Source organism: Sciurus vulgaris (assembly GCF_902686455.1).
Source record: "Sciurus vulgaris genome assembly, chromosome: 6".
Classification (NCBI taxonomy): Eukaryota; Metazoa; Chordata; class Mammalia; order Rodentia; family Sciuridae; genus Sciurus; species Sciurus vulgaris.
Genome location: NC_136466.1, coordinates 33,295,759 through 33,319,132, shown reverse-complemented (window position 1 = coordinate 33,319,132; position 23,374 = coordinate 33,295,759). Strand labels below are relative to the sequence as shown.

The 23,374-nt window shown below is 48.7% G+C and overlaps 1 protein-coding gene and 1 long non-coding RNA gene across 3 annotated transcripts in view; one reads left to right on the top strand and one right to left on the bottom strand.

The window, feature by feature from the left end:
* The window catches only part of COL23A1 (collagen type XXIII alpha 1 chain), a 384,293-nt gene that overhangs the window by 332,791 nt on the left and 28,128 nt on the right, over positions 1-23,374 (top strand). Inside the window, exons 4-5 of the mRNA XM_079144321.1 lie at positions 3,606-3,613; positions 5,322-5,348. Coding sequence (XP_079000447.1) covers positions 3,606-3,613; positions 5,322-5,348 — 35 coding nt within the window. The remainder of the gene's footprint in view (positions 1-3,605; positions 3,614-5,321; positions 5,349-23,374) is intronic.
* LOC306663758 overlaps positions 2,567-23,374 on the bottom strand; it is a 52,364-nt gene continuing 31,556 nt past the window's right edge. The window contains exons 2-4 of one of the 2 annotated variants that reach the window (XR_013764520.1): positions 4,342-4,686; positions 3,380-3,641; positions 2,567-2,666 (exon numbers count right to left, since the gene is read on the bottom strand). This is a non-coding gene — a long non-coding RNA (uncharacterized lncRNA). The remainder of the gene's footprint in view (positions 2,667-3,379; positions 3,642-4,341; positions 4,687-23,374) is intronic. The other variant, XR_013764521.1, reaches the window with a different exon arrangement.

Genomic DNA, 23,374 nt, shown 5'->3' with positions numbered 1-23,374 from the left:
AATCGTGGCATCTTCCTTGACTCATCTCCGGAAATCCTCGAGGTGCCACCTTCAGCACTGATCTCAGCTCCAACCACTTCCACCCTGTTTGCTGCCACTACTGGCTGTGAGCCACCTTTCCTCTCCCCTGCATCACTGCCAATAGCTGCTCCTCACAGTGATCTTTTAAAATGCTAGCCAGGTTATACTCTATCTCTGCCAAGGGCTCTCATGGCAGAGATAAGATCGAGTCCCAGGTGTGGCCGATGAGGCCTCCCCAGTCCGCGTCAGCCCTGTTGCCTCTACAGCTGCCTCCCATTCTCCTCCAGTCCCGTTGGCCCCCTTGCTGCTCCTCCAACACACCAGCCCCGCTCCTGCCCTCGGGTCTTCCCTCTACCTGGTACCTACTTTCCCCAGGAATCTGTCCTGCCACAATCTACACTTCCTCCAGGCCTTTGCTCAGATGTCACCTCAGGGTGACATTTTTCCTAAACTTCCCATTCCAGTCTGCCCCTCCCCAGTACAAACGGTTCCCCCTTTCTTAGACACTAAGCACCTTTCTTCTTGTATAATTCAGATCACCTTCCTAGTGATTCATTATGTTTATTGTATCTCATCTGTCACTCTCACTAGATGGGAAGCTCCATTAAGATGGGGATTTTTGCTATTTTTACTGGTGTATTCCAGGTGCCTAGAACAGTGATTGGCAGAGGGCAGGCACTCAATATCCATGGAATGAGTGACTAGGGAGGCCAGCCAGGAATCATTGCAACAGTCAAGAGACAGTAGTAATAGGGATTAGGGTTATGGTGGTGGAGAGAGGTCAGTGGATGGATTCCAGAGTAGTAGGAAACAACGGGCCAGCACCACCAGGCACCCTGATAGTTCCAGCTACTTGGAAGGCTAAAGTAGGAGGATCATTTGGACCTGGAAGTTTGAGGCCCGTCTGGGCAACATAGTGAAACCTGGTCTCAAAAATAAATAAATAAAACCTAAAGACAAACAAAATAAACAAGAGATGCATGAATACATTGGGGATGGAGAGCATGTCAAAAGTGGCTCCTCAGTTTTGAGTTCACACAACTACTAGATGGATGGTAACATCCTTCCCTGAGCCAAGGACCATGGAAGAGGAGCCAGTCTTGGGGAAGAAGATCATGAGCATGGCTGTGAACGTGTGCTGGGGGAAATGGAATCATCCAAGAAGAAATGTTAAGTAGGCAGCTGGGAAAGGGAGACTGGGATTCAGAGAAACAGTCAGGACTCTTCTGCAGAGGGTAGCCAGAAGCATGGATAGATCCTCAAAGAAGACAGAAGAGAAGAACCCGCAGAGAAGTGAACTGAGGAGACAGCACCCAGACTTGAGCCTCAAGGAAACTCAAGTCTGGGTAAAGGAAACCGAGTCAGCGAAAGAGACCGAAGGCCAGGGAAGTGGGGTGGGGGGTGACATTTTGGAAGCCACAGGAAGAAAATGCTTCCAGAAACTTTCAGTCAGGGTGGGGGGTGTGGCTCAGTGGTAGGACAGAACCTGAACTGGGCCCTGGGTTCCATGCCAAACACCAGGAGAAGTAGAAGGAGGAGGAAAAGCTCTCAGCAGCAGGGATCCAGCCTGGAGGCCAAGTGAAATGAGCAGGAGAAAATGGCTTGGTTCATTAGTGTGGAGGCAGGTCATCAGAGACCTTGGTGAGAGGGAGAGGTGAACCCAGATCAGAGTCACAATTAAGTGGAGGATGAGGAGTTCAAGACAGTGAGTGTGGACGCCTCTTTCCAGCACCCTGGGCGTGAGGGAGCAGGCAGAGGTGGGGCAGTCCTAGAAGGGGGTGTGGGACCAAAGGGATTGGAGCACCTTTCAAAGCTGTTGGGAAGGATCTGCCTGGGAGGGTGAGCTCCACTGTGACAGACAGGGAGGGGTGAGGGGAAGGGAGGGACCTTCACTGGAGGTGGGTCAGTCCCTCCGAATGAACTTAGGCGTGCGGAGAGGCAGATGGGCATGGGCGCAGGGGCAGTGTACGTCTGGCGTTGAAAAGGTGATGGAGACTGTCCCACGGCTCCTTTGCAAAATAAGAAGCAAGGTCATTGTCTGAAAAGGAAGAGTCGATGGGATGTCTGAGCTGCCAACACCTTGCTCTGCCCACTAGACTAGAGTCAGACACCACAACCGCCCCCTGCCCGTGCTGCCATTCTTGGGTATTAGTTTATCAGTTTTCCAAGTCAAAAATCCTGCTCTTCTCTCTCCTTCCTCCATACAACCCCTAACCACCCGTTTGGTCACCCAGCAAGCCCCATTTCTCCTCTCTGACTAGTGCCTCCTGACTCACTCTCACCTCATCACCCACCCAGGGACACCTGCAGTGACCCCTGAGCTCCCCATTGCTCCTCCATGCCCAACCCTTCAGTGACATCCTGCTGCCGTTAGGATCAAGCCCTCTCCCTCCCATATCTTGGAAATAAGACTCCATCCTTGACTGGACCCTGCTCCCAGGCCCTCCCTCCACTGCATTCTGCTCCATTTCTCTTTGCTCCTCAAAAGCTTGGGGTGTTCTGAGCTTTCCCTCCCTCCCCTGCCTCCCCCCGGTAACTTGTTTCTCTCACCTCCTGGACTCAGCCATCCTGGGGCAGCTCCTTGTTGAGTGCTTGGAACTTCCTGTGCTTCCCCCAGAGACAGGGTTTCCTTAAGTGTCTGTCTGCTGAATAAACATTCCATGAGTCAAAGGTCCTGCCCCTTGTACTCACTACTAGGTCCCATTCTTCACCTCCGGCAGCTCCCGGCTCATAGTGGGCCATCCATAAATATTTATTGATCAACTGGCCACATGTTCTATGTGACCTCATTCTACAGTGAGGTTTGAGATGTGACAGGAACAGAGGAGTCACTGGTTGGACCAGTACTGGAAAGTGTGGAGCCCACTTTCTAGAATGTATGGCATCGCTAACCAATTACAGCTGTCCCTCAGTCTCCCCCCTCCTCTCTCTCTCTCTCCCTCTTTCTCTCTCTCTCTCTCAGACACACACCCCCCCCCATCTTTCTTCTAAGTGTTCTCTGTAAGCCTTCACCTGCTGTGGGGCAAGTATCAGCGGCAGCACCCACCAGTGTTTCTAGACTGGTCCCTTTCAAAGCCCTCATGCACACCTAACCTCAGGACTGGACTATAGGCACCCCCACCCCAAACCTCTGCTCACACCCACAGATCCATGTACCCTTACTCCAGTTCTTCCCTCTCCCCAAAGTGTTTTCTCTCGATAGAAATAAGCCAACCCATGATGAACCCCAAAACTTATTTTTTTAAGCAGGAACAAGGTCAATGATCACTCAGTTGCTAGAACCCAACATGAATCAGCACCAACCAGCTTCATGAAATGAATGCATGAACCAATCAACACATGTGGTAATTGTCATTACCCCCACATGACCATCTGGGCCCTTCCAAGGACAAAGATGCCTCTTCTGCTCTGCCACTTGGCCTTGGGACTGACTGATGCTTGTTTGTATAGCTATTACAGGAAACAGCTGTGACCCCATTAAAGCCTTGGCAGAGGTGAGGTGACAAGTAACTGTGCTGAGAACAGGCAAAGGAACCTTCTCTGCCTTCGATGCTGATGATGGCTTCTCTGCTTATGTTTTGCAGGTCCTCCAGTAAGTGTCCTGGCTTTGCGCTCTGCTCCTGAAAGATAAGGCATTTATTTGGTTCCCTCTCTATAGCGCACCCTTGAAAATAATTTTGGGTTAGAAAGATGTGTCCTTTAAAAAAGAAAAAGAAAAAGTTGGAGGTGTAACTCAGTGCTTGCCTAGCATGTGAGAGGCCCCAAGTTTGACTCCCAGTCCTGAAAGAGAGAGAGAGAGAAAGAGAGAAAGAGGGGCAGGGGCCATATTTTTATTTAACTGGCAGCTGAATGCAAGGCAAGCCCAGAATTCATGGGTGTGACTTGCCTGCTGAAACATTCTGTGACTGGCACAAGTTTGACTGCTCCTCACCAAATCTTCGGCTCAACTTAGCGCACAGAAATGCAAGCACCATGCCCGTATTTGTGAAATGGTCTGCAGCTGCTGATATTTTTAAATGCATTTTATCAGATGAGCTTTGGCAAAAGAGGCTGTAGAGTCAGGCAGTGGTTCCAGGAATGAATTGGGCTTTGTCACCAGGTCCAGGGTTCATTCTTTACCAAAATGCTCCCTCCCTGCATTAGACAGCTGGGACCTCATGAGCCTGAGTGGCTGATGAGGGTGTTGAGGTTGAGATGGCAGCAGAAGGAAATGCCACTGTGTTTAAGAAGGATGTGAGAAGCACCAAGCAGCCCCCAAATTTCCCTCAGCCGGCCGGGGCAGTTCCGAAGCAGGATTGTCAGTGGCCTTGGAAATCTTACCTTCTCCAGACCCGGGGATGCTTCTGTCTTTGATTCCTCTTGGCAGTTTTTCAGAGCCTGATAAATCCTGATGAATCCATTCAAGAAGCACATTGACAGTCAATTTGAACCAAAATTAACCTTCCAAAGGAATTCTTTTGAGCTGAGCCCTTTTGGTTTCTAACTTTTTACCATGATTCATTTCCCCCATCAGCACCCTTCAGAATCTGGCCTTCTCGATGCATGTAGCTCCACTTTGAGCCAAAAAAGCAAGCCAACAAAAATGCGTAGATGTATTGGCCACGAGGGAGGTTTCCTTTTGGGGATGTTCCTGATTGTCCCCGGAGGCTCTCTTGTGTGAACTCCCTGAAATGCAAAATACAGAACCGTTGACTGATTTTTTTTTTAATTTGGTTGTTGAAATACTAGATATATTAAACAGATGCAGAAATGTTCAAGTGACAACTTGCAAGGAACCAGAAGGAGGGAGATGACTGCCCGTGTGGGGAACGTTGCTTCAATTAGGGCTGACCTACGCTGGGGGACGGAGAAGCGTCTAGTAGCCATTTATCCATCCTAGTGGCACCAGGGAGGAAATGAGTATCTTCTTCGAGTCCAACTTAAGGAATATTTTCAGTTCCTGATTCGGTCATGGTAGACGTGACAATGCCCTCCTGAACTTCGTGTCCCATATGGTCTTCACCAAGTGTCCCAGATGACGTGGAAGGGACAGACATGAATGCACACCCTGGTGGTTCCAATGGAGACTCACATCCCTTCCAGCTGGCCCCCCCCACAGGCAGGGGAAGGGTGCTCTGTCCCCCAGACCCGTCGGAGCCCTGGCGTCCTCCTCCTTAAACAGCGAGCTACCAACCAGCAGACGCTGCTGCAAACCATGCAGAACGTGGCGGGGGGGATGCGGGGCCCTGACTGAGTCCTAAGTGTTGCCAGATGGTTTGCTGCCGAAAGTCTGATTATTAATGACATATTAATTACCACAGGGGCAATCAGGACGAGATGGCTACCCGGTAATTTGTCATTTATTTTTTGCTCTCTCTGCCCTTTCCTCTTAAGCCGATATCCTTTCCCTGAGACTTGACTGAACTGTCTCCTCTCCTCTCTTCCTCCTCTGCTCCTAAGTAGCTGTGATCTTTCTGTGGAGGGTGTTAGCAGGAGGTCTGCACAGACTCAGGCCATACAGGTTTCTAGGTCACTGGAGACAAGCCAAGAGGCTTCCCACAGGTGTCCCAGAAGCATTGAGTCCACCCAACACTGTACCCTCCAGCACAGCGTGCCAGCTCTGAGCCGAGGGGGCAGCCTGTGGCTGAGGGGTTCCCTCCCAAATGGGTCTGGCTGCCAGCCTCTTCCCAGTGGGCAGGGGTCCCTGTCCCAGCTCCCCCATGTCATGTCAGGAACAGGGCTTTGGTTGATTCCAGTTTGGCCTTTGTGGTATCATTACCTCTCAGTCCTTCCACCTTTGCTGGAGTAGATGCCCCCAGCCCAGGTCTCTCGGGCACCACATCAGAATTAAGAGGGGACATGGCCCTGTCACTGTCAAGTCCTGCAGAGGTTAGGGACTGTGACAGTCACATACAGAAGTCCTGATGCATCAGAAAGAGCAGGAGTGAGGCCAGTGGAAGGGAGTTACTTAGCATCACCATCAGGTGAAGAGACAGATTTATTCTGTGCCTTCAGGACAGGAAGATGCAGGGAGGGAAATGTTGGTTGATTCAGAGTCCTCTCTAATGACCAGATCCATCCAGGGTCAGGATGGGCTGGTGATGGGCGTAGGTGGTCCCCAGTTCTGTGGATGCTCTCCCAGGAGTCTGAGGAAAGCAGTACTGTCTCCAACAGCAGGGAGACCTGGAATTGGATTCCAACTCTCCAGGCTCTTGGCTGGGTGACCTCAGGGAAGGTACTCACCCTCTCTGAGCTTCCATTTCCTGCTCTGTGAATGGGGTAATGAAAGCCTCCTGTACTGTGTAAGAGTTGGAATTAAATGAGACCAAGGAGGTGATAGCTATGCATAAAGCACAAAGTGGGTCACAAACTCAGCCCTGCAGGACTGGGTGGGAACATTTATCTTATGCCCAAAGCAACCCTGTGCTAGCTCCAGAGTAGTCTAGTCTCCCAGTTGATCAAGGCAGCTTCCCCAGCAGCAGGCAACCTGGCATCTCAGACAAGAAACTCACAGCTCTGCATGAATAAAGAGTGAAAGGTGAAAGGCAGCCATGATCCGCTTCATCCCCCAGGGAGCATCCAGGGGGCCAGGGTCCTACCACCATCCCAGCCACCTTTTCCTTTTCCTGCAGTCAGGTCCCCTATTCCTGCACATGGCAGCCAGAGCCTTAGGGAATCACAGGCTTTTGCTAGAATATTTCAGCTTCCCACTGGGGGATTATTAGTTTTCCCAGCTCAGGTGTACTGGAATCTTTTTTACAGACTACTCCTCGGAGACCTGGTTAAGTGTTCCCCTCCAGGGTTTCTCTTTACAGATGCTGCTCAACTTACAATGGGGTTACATCCTGGTACCCCATCCTAAATTGAAATTTTCATAGATCAAAAATGCATTTATAGTGCACATCTATAATCCCAGGGATTTGGGAGGCTGAGGAAAGAGGAAATTTAAGGCCAGCCTCAGCAACTTAGTGAGACCCTGTCTCAAAAGAAAAAGGGCTGGAATCAGTGGTAGAGCATCTCTGGGTTCAATCTCCAGTATCAAAAAAAGAGGGAAGAAAAAATTTATAAAGAGAAAGCCTATAATATCCCTAGCCTACAAAACATGCTAGCTTAGCAACACATCACTGTGGGGTCTCAGCTATTTTCCCTCATGATCTTGGGGCTGGTACCATATATCACTAGGCTGGAACAAGATCCAAATTCACAATCTGAGGTACAGTGTCTACTGATGGTATATATTGCTTTCCCACCATTGTAAAGTTGAAAAATCAGTGGGCACCATCATAAGTCAGGTCCCTATGCGTTTCCACACATCCAAAGGGGAGGGCTGGGAGGTTGGTGAGTGATCTTGTTTCTCTCCTCCCTCCCGTTTGCTTCCTCTGGGCAAAGGATGGCTGGGAGCCCTTTTCCCCAGCTATGAGCATCAGAAAGGATATTGGCTGATGATGGTGATCATTTTTTCCAAAGTGAGGCATCTTTTCCCCCACACCACAGAGGATTCTCCTCTCCCTGCCTTCCTCCCAGGACCAGGGCAGAGTAGGGGGTAGCCAGTGTCTCTGTGGGTGACAGACAAGCAGGAGGCTGATGTGGAGTTAAGCAGCCAGGGTTTGAATCTGGTTTTGCCACTCACTAGATTGGAGCCTCAGCAAACCACCTGGCATCCCTGAGTCCCAGGCTCCTTCCTTGTAAATGGAGGATGATAAAGGTCCCTTTCTTAAAAAGCCTGGGTTTGGGTGAAATTAGTTCACAAGTACCCAGAATGACACAGGTCACAGCAAATCAAGGTTGCCGGTACTTGGGGACACTACAAGATTGTTGGGAATTAAACAGGAAGTTTAGTCTGTGACAGATGTTTGGCTCCAAGCCTGTCCCAGAGAAGGGACTCTGTGAATGCCGGGATTTGGAAATGTAGGGATGGATGTGTATGGAACCCAAATGGCCCCTGGCTTGAAGCTGAGAGCTTCCTGGAAGGGAAACAGCCGAGGACCCAACTAAGCTCACTTGCTGTTTGCAGGCAGCTCTGAGTCTCGTGGTCCTGAAAGCAGCATCTCTAATCACTGAGAAGTTCCAATCAGGCTGGGCCCAGTGAGGGGTAAGGAGATCCTGTCAAAATCCCCAGGAAGCTGGTATCTCAGTCCCCAATTGACCTTTTCCAGAGGCCAGTCTGGTCAACTGTCGTACAGACCCCCTTCTTCACACAGATTTGGACCCCTTCCCTGGCGGGGGTGGCCCCACTGCTAGTTCAGTATATTAGTGTCACAAGCATCACAGTAAACTCACCAAGCTGTGTGCCTCCAAACCCTGTTGGCTTCCGCTCCAAGAGGAAAAGCAGATCCATAGGAGGAAGGGAAGGACTTTTGTGGGCATGGGGGACCAATGTGTTTTGAACTGGAAGTCTGATCTTTTAGCCTATGGAGCTACAGGAGAGCTCAACCCGCTTTTGACTTAGAATGTATTTACAGATAGCTCCATGCAGCCATCCCAGAGGTTGGGGTCGCTGCCAGATGCCAAGTGACTTTGGCCACCTACGAGACCCCTTATGTGCAGAGGATCACCACAGGCTTCAGGTTGGTCAGGCCCACATCCAGATCTTGGCTCAGTGTGTGAACTCAGAGAGGCCCTTGACCTCTCAGAACCTGTGGAGTTCATAGCTGCAGAGTTATAGGCTTAAATAAGATACATACAGAACGCCATGTCCAGTCCCATGTGTGGCAGCCCCTCCGTAAGTATGGCTATCTTCCTCATTGCTAAATGCCTCAAGAGAAGGAAAGACAGGCTTGAGAAATCATCCCAACTGAGCACTGTGACTCACACCTGTCGTTCCAGTAATTCTCGAGGTGATGCAGGAAGATAGCAAATTCAAGGCCAGCCTCAACAACTTAGGGAGACCTAAAAATAAAAGGTCTGGGGATATAGCTCAATGGTAGAGCATCCTTGGGTTCAATCCCCAATATAATAAAAGAGAAAGAAATCTTAATCTTACGCATTGTATGTATGCATTGAAATATCTCTCCATATAATCAATTAATGATCTTTTTATTCACTGTGCTGGGGATGAAACCCAGGGCTTCACACTGCTCGGCAACACTCTATCACTGACCTACATCCTCAGGCCAAAATAAAATTTTTTAAAAATGAAAAAGAAAAACTGGCGAGTGGGGGGAAAGAAGAAGAATATGATAAAATCATTCTAATTGAATGATTAGACATACATTTGGGACATTTGGAATGGAAGATGGTTTTGACAGTGGTCAGTTTGAGAAAAAGTTTTTTTTATTGTTGGTTTCGATTGGGGTATTTATTATCGTTGTTGGGTTTTTAATGTTTAGTTTGTTTTTTTTCTTTTTGCATCTTAGTGAACTTTAAGATTATCCTCAAGGAAGACATTTGTTCTCTTTTTGCCAGACTATTGGCAATTTCTAAGGGGAAGTAAGAGCAAGAACAAAATAAAGCATAGGGCTGTGGTGGAGACCACGTTGCCTGAGTTTTCTGCGTTCACCCTGCCTGGCCCCTCAGCTGAAACCAGGCCCACATGTGCAGGCAATACAATTGGCTAAGGGACACGGGGCATCAGGGCCACCCACATCTGTGGGCCAGGTTGTGGACTCAAGGTGGTCAGAGCTGACAAGGACCCTGGGGTCACCTTGTCATGCCCTCCCTGAAGAGGCTGACCTGACCTCTCTGTTCCGGAGGGTTAATTAACAGCACTCTGGTTATAACAGTGCATGTCTGCTGCAGAACATTTGGAAAAAGAGAGAAAAGCACACAAAAAGACTAAAGCAATCATCTCTACTCCTACTCTCCACCAATAAGTCTTCTCAGTATTTTGCTGGATGCTCTTCTAGGATTTTATACATGCAAGCTTGTTTTAATAGTTATCATCATAAAAATGGGATCACAAGGAACACACTTTCTTATAGTCTATCTTTTTCACTTGAGATATCATGAGACATTTCCACATCATTAAAAATCCTCATAGAAAGTAATGGCTACATAGTATTTAATCATATGTATAATATATTTAACCAGTCTCCAAGTTATACTATTTATATTAGCAATTTTTCATCCTTAGAGTCAACATACTGAGAATAAATGTAGACTTATTTCCATGATTATCTTTATAGAATAAATGTCTAGAAGTCGAATTGCTGCACCAAAGGGTTTGCACATGTTTAAAGCTTTTGATGTGTATTGCCAAATTGCCCTCCAGGAGGCTGTACTAATTTACATTCCCACCAACAGCGTATGAAAATGCTGTTTCCCCAAACTCTGGCCAACTGTGGGTATTATTTAATTTATTTCAATATGATAAGTTTAAAAATATATGCGTGTATGTATGGATCTTGTTTTAATTTGAGGTACATTTGCACTAAAAGTGTAGTCTTAAGAGAGCAAACCAGTTTTGATAAGGTTTGTGTAGTCCTAATTGCCACCTGGTGGTATATCCTGGAATTGCAGGTTTAGAGGTTAAAGAGGAAATCATCAGCCTTCAAGATCTTTCAGCTCCCAGTTGATCCAGGGATAGGCAGATATCATGGAATCAGAGTTATAGGGGGAATTCTCAGGGCAGAAAATTGTGAAGCAAAAATGGGACCTTCAGAGGAACCTTGGGCACAGCACTCACCCCAAAATGTAATTGGGGCAATAATCAGCATTTATGTTGATCAAGTAATTTTGCCATCTCACAAATAGAAGACTTGATTCTGTTCAACAAATCTGGTTGATGTCAAGTCCAGTGCAGGACCCTGGGGTAGAATAATGATGTGTCAGAGCCAGTGGCAATCTTTGGAGAGCTATGTGGGATAGAGAGGAAAGAATGATTAGGGGCACAAGGTGATTTTCCTAAAGATATCTTATTTATCACAACCTGTCTAAGCTGCAACTTCTGACTAAGATAAAAAAAAAAAGACCTGTCTATCTCCACCTTGACTTTTGCATGGAAAACATTAGACTTTCTCATCAACTCTATTTCCTACATTAAAATCTTTACTTTTTAACTTCTTCTAATATTTTGATTTTCTTGACTCTTTTTTTTTACAATTTTTAAAAATTTATTGGTGTCTTATAATTGTAGATTTTCTTGACTCTTAATGTTGATCTTTCATTACTTTCTGGTCTGTTTTGCAACTTCAGAAGATAATGCAAATAGTTCTTGAATGCAGTTGAATGTGTTAAGAGAAAAAATCTGGGATGCGATGAGCATGCTGGCTGAGTAGATGAACAGGTACCTTTTGGATTAAATAATTAAGAGACTCATGGAGAAGATGACATTTGAATTTGAGACTTAAAATGTTGAGAAAGATGCAGAGACCTTAGGGAAGATGTGTTCTCAGCAGAGGAATAAGCAAGTGCACAGGTCATGAAGTTGGAGCAAACTTTGTGTGTCCAGACACACTTGAGGCCAGTGAAGCAAGAAACAATGAAGACAAGATCGTCTCTGGGAGCTGCACAGAGTAGGCTGTGAGGTCACAGTGAAAGGCTGACCAAGTTAGTGTGTGATGGGAGCACAGTGGAACTTGGTCCTGTTTCTAGAAACACTTGTCCCTAGAGACAGCTGCCAAGGGTCTGAGATTCCCCCCTCCTAATGCTTTCTTCAGGAACATGAAAGAAAGGACTGTCACCTCTCATTCCCTGAAGCCATTCCAATGTGCCAGAGAAGCAAGTGCAAGTATTGAGTGCTTGCTGGATACACACTCATATGCCTTCTTACCCCAGGAGACCAGTGGTATCTGCCTAGCTTGACAAATGATGCATCCCAAGCACAGAGAGTAACAGGACTTAGCTAAGACACACAGCCCACCTGCATGTCAAAGCCTAGATTAGTGCCCAGACTGCAGGATCCCACTCTGTGACACCAGTCAGCCAGCCTCTCTATCAACTATAGACTATAGTTATAGCCGCAAGGTCAGGGCTCCAAGACTGCACACTGGCACAAGGTCACTCTCCTTTCTGTACCAGAGAAACACATATTCAGAGTGACTGTTCAGTTTCTCCTGCTTCATCCTTATTTTTATCCAACCCTGGAGCTCTCTTCTTGTACACTGCATTTGATAACCCTCGTTATCAAATTTAGACCCTTTGCTGCTCTACACACACCAAAAAAAAGTCTAATAAAGTCCATTTCTCCATTTCACCTTCTCTCTTATTCCTCATTCACCCATCTATGTCATAGCCATTATTAGAAATCAGGAAGATCATCCCCTTTTCATGAAATGTCCAGTTATGCTTCACTGGCCAGGGTCCTGTCCCTGTCAAGTTGCAACTGAATGGAGCCAGACCAGGCCAGGGGACTGTCTCCAGGCACCAGTATGAGCACAACTCTGTCCCTGCTCTTCTGGGCTTCTGTGTATACATTTGCAAAGTGTAATACTTGGCCTGTATGAAAATGTTAGGAATCAGATCTGTGCAGCACTTCACAGATCTATACCCCATCCTATATTTCTATTTTGCATTACTATAATGAAATACCTGAGGCAAACTAACTTTATAAAGAAAAAAAAATGGTTATTTAGGTCATAGTACTGGAGGTTCAAAGTCTAAGATTAGGGAAGAGGGCTTTTTTTTTTTTTTTTTTTTTTTGGCCTTTGGTGAGGGTCTTACAGCAGATAGCATCACAATGGCAGGAATTCATGTGAGAAGAAGAAATCCCATCTCAAAACAGGAAGCCAAAGACTTCGTGCTTAGCATGTACAAGGCTCTGGGTTCAATCCCCCATACCTCAAAAAAATCATGAAGCCAGAGACAGATTGAGATCCCTTCCTGAGGCACACCCCAACGACCTGAGGACTTCCCATCAGGCCCCACTTCTTAAAGGTTCCATCACCTCCCATGTTGCCAACCTGGGGACCAACCTTCCAACGTGTAAACCTTTGGGGGACAAATTAAGTCCTCATACAGAGAACTTTACAGTTTAGTGAACAAGGCTACAATACACACAAACAGGGCTTTGGGCCCCAAGGAGGAAGGAGTAATTCTGCCTGGCACGAGTAGACACCTCACAGAAGAGGGACATTTGAGGTGTATCTTGAGGGATGAGTAGGAGTTTGGTGGGAGGCCTTCCATGCTGCACAAACACAGGCGCTATGAACAGAGCATGCAGGCAGAGTGGGGCAGGAGGCTCAGTGTGTTCCCACACTCCTCAGGGACAGTGAAAAGGAGGGAAGGTGGGCTGAGTCACCCAAAGTGACAAGCTCGCCATGCCCACCCAGCAGAAGAGCTTGGAAACCACAGATACCCCTGGATGACTTGGACAGAGTTATGCGTCGAGCGTTCCTAATCCAAAAATCCAAAATACTTCAAAAGCTGAAACTTTTTGAGCACCCACAGGCTGCCACTCCTGACCTCACAGGATAGGTCACAGTCAAACCGTAGGTGCAGTGAAAATACTGTATAAAATTGCCATCAGGCCAGGCACAGTGGTGTACACCTATAATCCCAGAGGCTCAGGAGGCTGAAACAGGAGGATCCAGAGTTCAAAGCCAGCCTCAGCAACTTAGTGAGGCCCTAAGCAACTCAGCGAGACCCTGTCTCTAGATAAAAGATTTTTTTTAAAGGGGGAGGGGACTGGGGATGTGGCTCAGTGGTTAAGCCCGTGAGTTCAATCCCTGGTACCAAAAAAAAAAAAAAAAAAAAATGCCATCAGACTCTGTGTATAAACTATATATGAAATGTAAATGAATTTTGTGTCTAGATGTGGGTCCAATCCCCAGATTACCTCATTGTGTATATGTAGGTATTCTAAAATCTGACAACAAATCCAGAATCTGGAACCCTTCTGGTCCCAAGCATTTCAGATACAGGTTGCTCCACCCGTATATTGAAAAGTCCTTCCTGGCTACAGGGCAGAGATAGGAGAAGGGGGTCCCAGTAGCAGGGAGTTGCAGTAATTCACTTGACAAGGTTCAAATCAAGAACTGAGAAATGAGAGCCAGTGGACAGCCTCAGAATCTCCCAGGTCTGACACTGTCCACAGGATCCATCTGGCTAAACTCACGGGAGCTGAGGGACCTGGGGCTGCACATTGTCTCCGGCATCAGTCATGGCAGTACCGACAGCCGAGGCCCCAGGGAACAGCGTGAGCTCCGGGCTAAAATGCGGGCTGTGAGACAGGGCCCCAGCCTGGGACCAATTTTGAAATGAATAACTCAGTTGGACTGTTTGGAATTAATCAAGTGAACAAAAAAGGACCACAGAGCCCCACACATTCATATGCTTTCTTGCACTCTCATAGTTCAAAAACAGCTTTGATTGTAAAAATGTAATTAGTTAAATGATTCATCTGTAATACCCGAAATTCATCTGTTTTTTGGATTTCAACATCCTCCATTTCATTTTTATCTGACCCCTGCAGGGCCACTCCCCAGCCGCCCAGATTCTGGGCAGAGCAAGAACGTGATGAAAGCAGACCTCCTGAGTCCCCAAAAATGGCCCCCAGATTGGCACCTAAGGAGATGTAGTCAGACCAGCAGGAAAGGGCCACCGTGCTGGCCTTTCTCCTCAGTGTTCAGAACACCTAGAGTCCAGTCACTCGTCTTGGTCCAGCACTGTGTCCCCAGCTTCCCCATGAATATCACAGAGGGGGCAGCTAAGAGATAGGGGTGGCTACACCTATTCAGAGAGTTCTGTCCTTCGGTTCCAGGGGCCTCATTTGCCCTCTCAAGTGTTTTGCATCTCCTTGGCAGTGGCCTGGGGTCCTCCTGTACCCATCCAGCTCTGGGAGAGGCAGCTCTGTGGGAGGCCAGTCAGAGGAGATGGGCCCTGCGCTTTGCTGGTTGATCTGTATGACATCTTTGCAGAGTGGTACCCTTCAGGCTGGTGGCTGGCTGGCATCTTTTCCCACTTACCCAGGCAGCAAAGCACCCCCACAGCACCCTCAGCCCATTGCATGGAAAAACAAGCTCACAGACCTGCACAAGATCCCAGAGCCAAGACCAGGGCGTCCAAGGAAATAGACTTGAAAAAAAAGCAGTTGTGGGGGTATGAAGCTGCTCCAGTCAACTTCTGAAATCAGGGACTGGTCCCATATCCGGCCCAAGCAGTGGAGAGAAAATGGGCTTTGGGTCCCCATAGACCATGTGACCTCAGGTGCATCCCTCTAAGCCTGGGCCTCATCAGACTTTGGAAGAGCCAGGTAGCTGCCCAGAGCTGGGTGCATAGACTTGGTTCAGTGCATGATCATTCCTACTTCCATGATGATCACAGACCCCAGCGAGGGAACTCCTAAGGCTAAAAGAGCCCCACTTAGGTCAGGATCCTCAGTGCCCAATATCCTGGCTGACCTCTCAGACTGACCGCAGGGCAGGAGTCACTCCCGCCCCGGCCCCCCACCAGCTTTCATCATGTCAAGAGCGCCCTCTAGTGCTCACAGGCGAGTACCTGTGCTGGTGGGAAGTGGGACATTCATTCATAGAATGGTTCCCTTGACAGTTGGTTCATTCAACAAATATTTATCCAGTTCCCACTGTGTTCCAGGCACTTTGGCATTTGAGACATAGTGACAAGAAATACATCCAGGTGTCCTTACCCCCTTAGATCCTATGGTTTAGTGGGAGAGAGAATCAAAACTCATATGAATTCTAGTCTCACTATGGACTGTAGTCAGGGCCAAAAGGGTACAGATTACTACAAGCACCTGTAACCTGAGGTCTGTCCTCGGGGGTGACAGGTGCTGCCCCAAAAAAGAAAGGTGTGAGATGAGGTCAAAGGCCAAGTAGGTGCTGACAAATGGAGAACTGCAGGGGGAACCCCAATAGAGGGTTGTGCCCAAGATGGGCCAAGAGGACAAATGACTGGGGCATCCAGCTTCACAAAGGAATCAGCAGACACCTGTCCACCCTGGGGCTCCATTCCAGAGTGGACGAAGAGGGATCGACAGCTTAAAACTCCTCCCCTGGGCTGGAGCCTGAGACCCTCAACTTCCCAGTCATGTGGAGGTTCTGGCCATAACTGAGGCAGATCTGCAAGATGGAGGGTCCAACCTGGGAAAAGCTGGGCTTAAACAAAACCTTTGCAAACCCATCAGACTTCCCAGGAAGCAGTGAGTTCCCCGTCACTGGAGGTGTGCAACTCAGGGCTGCACAGCCACCTGTCAGGAAGAGAGTCTAGGGAGAAGGTAACCCTGACAGGTCATCTCCCATACCAGTGGTGGGTCATTTCACCAATGGAGCCTCTTTTTTGGCCTACTCAGACCCAAAGTCAATGGACAGGATGGCACAAACCCAGCTTAGAGAACTGGGGAAAGGACACTTGGATATTCATGAAGGTCCCTTAGCCAGGCACGGTGGGCACTGGAGCCTCAGTGGTACAGCCACCATGGTCACCATGGGAAGGAAGGCTGGCAAGAAGACTGAGCAATGAGCCAGTACCTGTGGTGGGGTGTGGAGGGGAGACCGGCCCTGTCTGGAGGGTCCTCCTGCAACTCCCCTCTTATCAGCACCTCCTTGGTTTTCCAACCTCCCTTCCTTGTGGCAGCACCCCTGACTCCCACCAGACTGAAAGGAAGTGCTTGGGATGCAGCTTTCCTTGAATGCCAGACCAAGGGGTGTGACTTGGCCTGATGGGCAGAGGGTCAGGATGTGCCAGGTACGGCTGAAGTCAAAGGAGGGATGGAAAGATGGGAGATTTGGGCTAGTGTCCCAGGCCAACCTGTCCATGCCTGGCTCTCAGTTTTCTCATCTATAAAATGGGGATGATAATGGCACCTGACTGAACCACCAGGGTGGGTGATGTCCAGAGAGAAGGCAAGAGCATTGTCACTCTGTCTACTTTATCTCCCAGATCCACTCCCCTCGAACTGGCTCAAGAAACAAGTTACTCATTCAACCTAGCTTCTTCCGGCACCTGGTGTGCCAAGATCCAGAGGAGCCATTGCATCCACACCATAGCCACTTTTCAGAGAAGCTCATGGACTCCAGAGAGGTTGAGCAACTCAGTCTGAGGTCTGCAGGGTGGGAACACAGTTATGACATCCTTTATCCCTTTCCTGTGCAAAAGGATAGGTGTATAGGGAAGGAGGCAGGGAGGCTAGTGGGGGCTGCTGTGGGAGGGAAGCTGAGTTCTGGGGAGAAGGATGGAAAGACTGGAGAGAGGCTCAGAGTGCAAAGGTTCACATGCTCATTGTTGCTTTATAGAGTCCAGGCAGGTAAGAAGACAGGCGAGATTGGATGAATGAGGCGAGCATAGAGAAGGGTGGGGCTTGGGTGAACTGGGGGGGCATCTGTATCACCCGAACGGGGTGCTGCATTCACTCCATGCAGGGCAATCCCACATATTATTTCAAGGAAATCTGGAAATTCAAATTTTACAAAAAAATTTTGGCTTCTTAAGAATTCCAACCAATTATTTGCCCATGGGTAACCATTGTCCAGCCTCTGTTGTCTATGGAAACAAAGGAGGGTCCACCCTACAGCCCAGTAGGCAGCTGTGAAGGACACTGGAGGTAGAGCACTTGCTTAGCACGCATCAGGCCCTGGGTTCAGTCCCCAGAACTGCCAAAAAAGAAGCTGGGAAATCAAGTGGGAGTAGACTGGGGAGGAAGCAAGCAGGTGACTCCATCAGACCAAGGACGGAGCAGGAACTTGGCCTGGATGTAGTCCAGCAGCCACAGGGATCCCTGCCATGTGCAGGGTGAGGTAGAGTACCCTTAACTTCAGCTGCTGTGAGCTGTCTCATCACCCTGTCCCAAGGTGGCCATCATGGAGTTCCAACCTTGCTTTGACCATCACCCTTCTGGTATGCTCATGCTGCTCAAGCTCCACCCCCTCCAAGACTGGCACCTAAATACGCCAGCAACGGGGGCCCCGGCCTGTCTGCTGTTTCCAGTGCCTTGCACCAGACCAGCACCATGTGCCTGAGCCATTGACCCAAGGCCAGAGTGGCTCAGGCAGATGTGGCCGATTCCCTGATTCCATACTCCATCCTCCCACGCCCAGGGGGTGTCAAGGTCCTTTATCCCCCTCCACCCCAACTAGAAGCAATTTTTCCTGATACCCGACAGGGTAATCATGTTTCTCCCCACCAATGAATGTGTAATTTAAGCAGGTATTTGGGATCGGTTCAAAGGCTTAGCACTGTAAACACCACCTCTCCCAGCCATGATGTGTAATGTGGACATAGGTGTAATTGCTTCCAGGACACCCAGGCTATTCACTGAGCATGCTCCAGCCCCAAAATAGAAGCCAGCTGGTTTCATGGCCTCATAGAATCACACAGCCCAAAGGAACCTGGGAGATTTTCTAGGCCAAAGGTGACAACCTCAGAAGCCCATACAGAGCTGGGAGATTACCTCCTCAGGGCAACCAGCCAGGTGTGAGGTGGTAGGGAGAAGTAGAGCCTGTGGTCCTGGGGTAGTGCCCAGCTAAGAAAGAAGTTGGCACTGAAGGTATTGCCGGGCAGGAGTGCAGGCCAGGAGCTGTGAGATCTCCAATGTCTCAAATAAATTCCAAACTCTGGATGTTGATGTGAAATGTCACCTTGTTTAAATGTCACAACTAATTAAGATATTTGAAAGCTTGGGGGTTGGGGGAAGTTGTTTGAGGGGGTTTTGTTTTGCTTTGTTTTTAACTGCATGGACCGAACTTGACTCCAGGAAAGACAGTACCCAAGCCCAACCCTTCACTTTTCAGCTAAGGAGTGGACAGGGACACAGCGCAGGCAAGGCTATGGAACAAGTAATACGGATCCCTGACCTTGGTGCAGGCTCCTAGGCAAAACTCCTATAGTTTGCCAGGCATGGTGGCCCAAGCCTGTAATCTCAGCAACTGGGGAGGCTGAGGCAGGAGAATCACAAGTTCAAATTCAGCCTCAGCAACTTAGTGAGGCCCTAAGCAACTATGCGAGATGCTGGCTCTTAATTTAAATATATATTTAAAAGAGGCTGGGGTATGGCCCTGGGTCATTCTGGGGTATAGAAAAACCCCTTCAGCTTGCAACGAGTATGCAGTAGGTGACTACAAAGCCCACTCTACAAAGCGCCCCAGATCCCAGGATCCCTGGGAAGAATACTATGCCATGGGCAGCAGCTAGGCTGACCCCTAAGCATGGAAGACCCTTTCTTTCCTCGCCCTGAGGCAGGGAATTCAAGTTTGGGAAATTGCTGGGCCCTGGACAGTCTTGCTGCAGCCCATGTGTTTGCAAACAGCCTGGCCTGAGAAATCAGAACCATATGGTGCCAACCTGCCTGGAGGAAGCTGCCTGCCCACCCCTCGATCACTGGCCAGCCCTAATGAAGCCTAGGAAGAGGCTCAGGAGCCTTCACACAGGAATGCACTCTTCCCAGGCTAGGACCTCAGGCCCCACCAGCCTTGTAATTTGATGAATTGTCAACATCTGGGGCATAATTACTAGGCCCTGGACTGATAATCCCAGTAAGCCCCCTCGTCCAGGGGCCCCATCCTTGTGCATTTTGAGGTCTCCGTTTCCCCGACAGGAGCTGTCAGCATTAATTACAACCAGAAAGCTAGACAGTCACCCAGCTCTGGCCTCTTGGAGCATTTACTCCTGTTTGCATCTACACACGGCCAGCTTGTTGATTTAATTCAGTTCTATAGGTGTTCCAGCCGATATCAGGGAAGGTTAAGCCACAATCAAAAGGACAGAGTCTCAGCCTAGACCCTGGTCTGTCCTACCTTCATCTTTGCCTTAATGGAATTAATGGGAACAAACAGGGCCTACCCTGGACCTTTCCCCAGCAGGGAGTAAATAGACCAGCACAGCTTTCACTGGTTGATAAGTATTGCAAAGTCCCAGGGATAGAGACACAAAAGCCATGTCCCAAACTTTTTTTACCTAGAAACCTCCCCCTAAGCCAGGTACAATGGCACTTGCCTGTAATCCCAAGCTACTCATAAGACTGAGGTAGGAGTATCACAAGTTCAAGACCAGACTAAATAACTTAGTAAGACTCTGTCTCAAAATAAATTTAAAAGGGCTGGGCACATAGAGCACTTGCCTAGAATATGTGAGGCCTGGTTCCATCCCGGGTCCATCAGTAGAAAGAAATCAATCCATCAGTAGAAAGAAATCTCTCCTCTATAGCCATACTTGTTCATATTTCTCAAAAGATGGCTCTGTAGAACGCTGCTTAGGAAAAGCTCATTAGGGTGAAGGACAGTGGGAACAAATCCCCAAGGTAAGATATGTCAATAGGCAGAGCAGCCTGGCATCCCACTGCTGGCCACACAGAGGTCACTTCCAGCACTGACCCTGCCAGGCCAATGCAGACTCCAGGTCCATGCCTGCTTGCCCACGGGGCCACATGTCTTTGGTTAGTCTGTGAGAGGAGGAGGCAGGGGAGAATGACTGGGACTCAACTTGAGCTTGTCCTGGCCGCCATTTTACAAATGAGATAACTGAGGCTCTGGGACACGTGGATCCCCGAGTGAGACAAGGGACTGAGCCAGTGCTGGAGGCTTTGTTTCTTCTCCCTCATGTGCAGCCCAGGGTTTTGTTTGCTTCTTGCACATCCAGAAACATCCTGGAGGACAGCTGAGCTCCTCAGAGAAAGAGAGTTAAAGCAGGCCAAGGCTGGTAAGCAGCTGTGGGGTTTTCGCCGTGGGCAGAGGGCGTTGAAAACCTCTGGTGGATTCCACGGCTTTGATCAGGCAGGGCTGGAGCGCCCACAGCCATGGTGGTGTGGTGGCTGTAAATGAGGAAGCTGAGGCTCAGAGAAGGGATTTGAACCCAGGTCCAACAAGGTCCAAGCCTGTGGCCTTCACTATGTGAGCTGCTGGTACTCCTGCCCACTCCCAGTGATTTTTCTTTCTGTTGTTGGAGATGTGAGGAGAGCAGCAAGTCAACAGGTCAGCACCCTGTGACTGAGGCAGGGAAAGGCTACCTTGGTAAGAGAGACACCCCTATCCCACCACAAAGGCATGTATCTGCCCAGTCTAGGGGTTCTACCCTTCCAGAACAGCCCCTGTTCCGCTCAGAACTGGCTGGTTATTGGTTTGGACACTCAGTCTAGACCCTGCCCTGCTCCTCAGTTCAACCTGACATTTACCCCCACCCCATACTGGATCTTGGTTCCCCAAGGTGTGCATCCCTCTCTCAAAAGCACTAAAAGCCAGGTTCAACCCTTTTCTAGCCCACAGAAACACCTAGTTTTGCACATCATTCACAGAAGTTCACACCTCAGTTTCTTTGTCTTGACTCAGCCAGACCCTGAGATGAAGGCCATGCAGCAAGCCACTCCAAGTCCCAGAGAGAATTCATTCAGAGGCCTGGGGACAGCTTTCTTATTCAGGTGTCATCACAGATGAATCCATGGCCACCAATACAGACCAAGGCCAAAGATGTTGGTCAGCTCCATCCCAAAGACCAGGTTCTGGCACTTTCTTCTCTGTCAGTATTTACACATGAAGTGTGTGTGTGTGTGTGTGTGTGTGTGTGTGTGTGTGTGTGTTACAGGAATACACACACCATTAGCTCCAGGCTCAGGTTCCAGTGGAACTGGAATTGACTTTCCTTCAGCCCCACTGTAGGCATTTCCAAGAACTCTGTTTATACCACACCTCTGTTTTTTTTGGGAAACTATAGTTAGTTAGTTAGTTGGTTAGTTAGTTAGTTTACAGTGCTGGGGATCAAATTCAGTGCCCTGCCCATGCTAGGCAAGTACTCCACCACTGAGCCACATCCCCAGCCCTTTTTACTATTTTGAGACAAGGTCGTGCTAATTTGCCCAGGCTGACCTTGAACTTATGATCCTCCTGCCTCAGCCTCCCAAGTAACTTGGGTTACAGGGTTACAGCTGTGCACCATTATTCCTGGATCCCTACACATTTTTTTTTTCTTCGCCTTTTTATATTTATTTATTTATTTCCTATTCACTTTTTTAAAACCCCAAGTTCTAGAAGTCACACACTCTATCTTCTCAATTATAAGCGGAGTCCTTGATGGGAAAGCTGGCTTTCTGATGCTTGAGGGACTTCTCACACTCATGAAAGAAGCCATGGGGACCAAGGATTTACCATCAAAGACCCACCAAGTACAGTCTCAGAATTGGCAGAGGACAGCGTTGAGCTCAGGAAACAGAAGCCCTATGTTCACTCTAAGCTGAGATCTGACCACCAAACAGTTCCAGGGACACTGAGACGCCTCCTCTGGGGAGGAGACCAAGGGAACATCCTGGGCTCCCTTCTGCAGACACTTCTAGAAAAGTGAAGCACCATGATTCTGTGGGATTCATGACAATCCATCAGACATCCTGGAACTGGGTCCAGGGACCCAGCAATGATCCCAAGGCAGTCCCAGTCCTAGAAGGGGCCAAAATAGGACACAGGTGCCTTGGAGAGACATGTGGCACATAGGGGGTACCCAGGCCTGGAGTGGGGAGAGGGCATTTGGTCACTAGGACTAGGAGGTCTGGATGTTCTCCTCCAAGAGTAAGGCTCCATAGAGAACCGAAAGCGGGAGATCACTGCAATCAGATTTGCAGTCTAGAAAGTTCTCCAGGGCAATGTGTGGACTACAGGTATTAGTTCAGGGAAGGGCCCTAGAGACAACGCCCAGGCAATTTAACCATAATGTTTACTGCATCCTAGTTCTCCCTGCGTAACAAGAAGAAAAAGCTTTATTTAGTTCCAATCTCTACCTGTTTTGGGGGGAGGGGACAGGTACTGGAGATTGGACTCAGGGGCACTCGACCACTGAACCACATCCCCAACCCTATTTTGTATTTTATTTAGAGACAGGGTCTCACTGAGTTTCTTAGCCCCTCACTTTTGCTGAGGCTGGCTTTGAACTCGTGGTCCTCTGGCCCAGCCTCCCCAGCTCCTGGGAGTATAGGCGTGCACCACCATACCAGACTTACCTTCACCATTTTTAACTCTTGGTTTGCATTATGGCATTTTTAGTCCATGTGCTGTATGGGAATCAGGTGTGGTTTGCACTGTTGGACTCAGTTTGGCACAACACACCACGCTTACAGGGCCTGGGCATGGTCTGTGGTGGTGACCACACTGGAAGAGTAACTGGAGGCCAGTGGCAAGCATTGTCCAGGATGCAGAGGGAGCAACAGAGACTTACAAGGCCAGACTAGAGGGGAGAGGGTGGCCAGGAACTGAGGCTTTGGTACTAGCCTTGGATGAGGCCTTCCCCTCATCGGGCCTCAGATTTCTTCTCAGTAAGATGGCAATTAAGACCTACCCTATCAGCAGCTTGGGAGGCTAAGGTAGGAGGATCAGGAGATGAAAACCAACCTCAGAAAAGTGATAAAATAAAATACAAAATAGGCCTGGAGATGTGACTCAGTGGTCGAGTGTTTCTGAGTTCCATCCCCCACACCAAAAAAAAAAAAAAAAAGAAGGGCTGGGGAGATAGCCCAGTTGGTAGAGTGCTTGCCTTGTGAACATAAGGCCCTGGGTTCGATCCCCAGCAC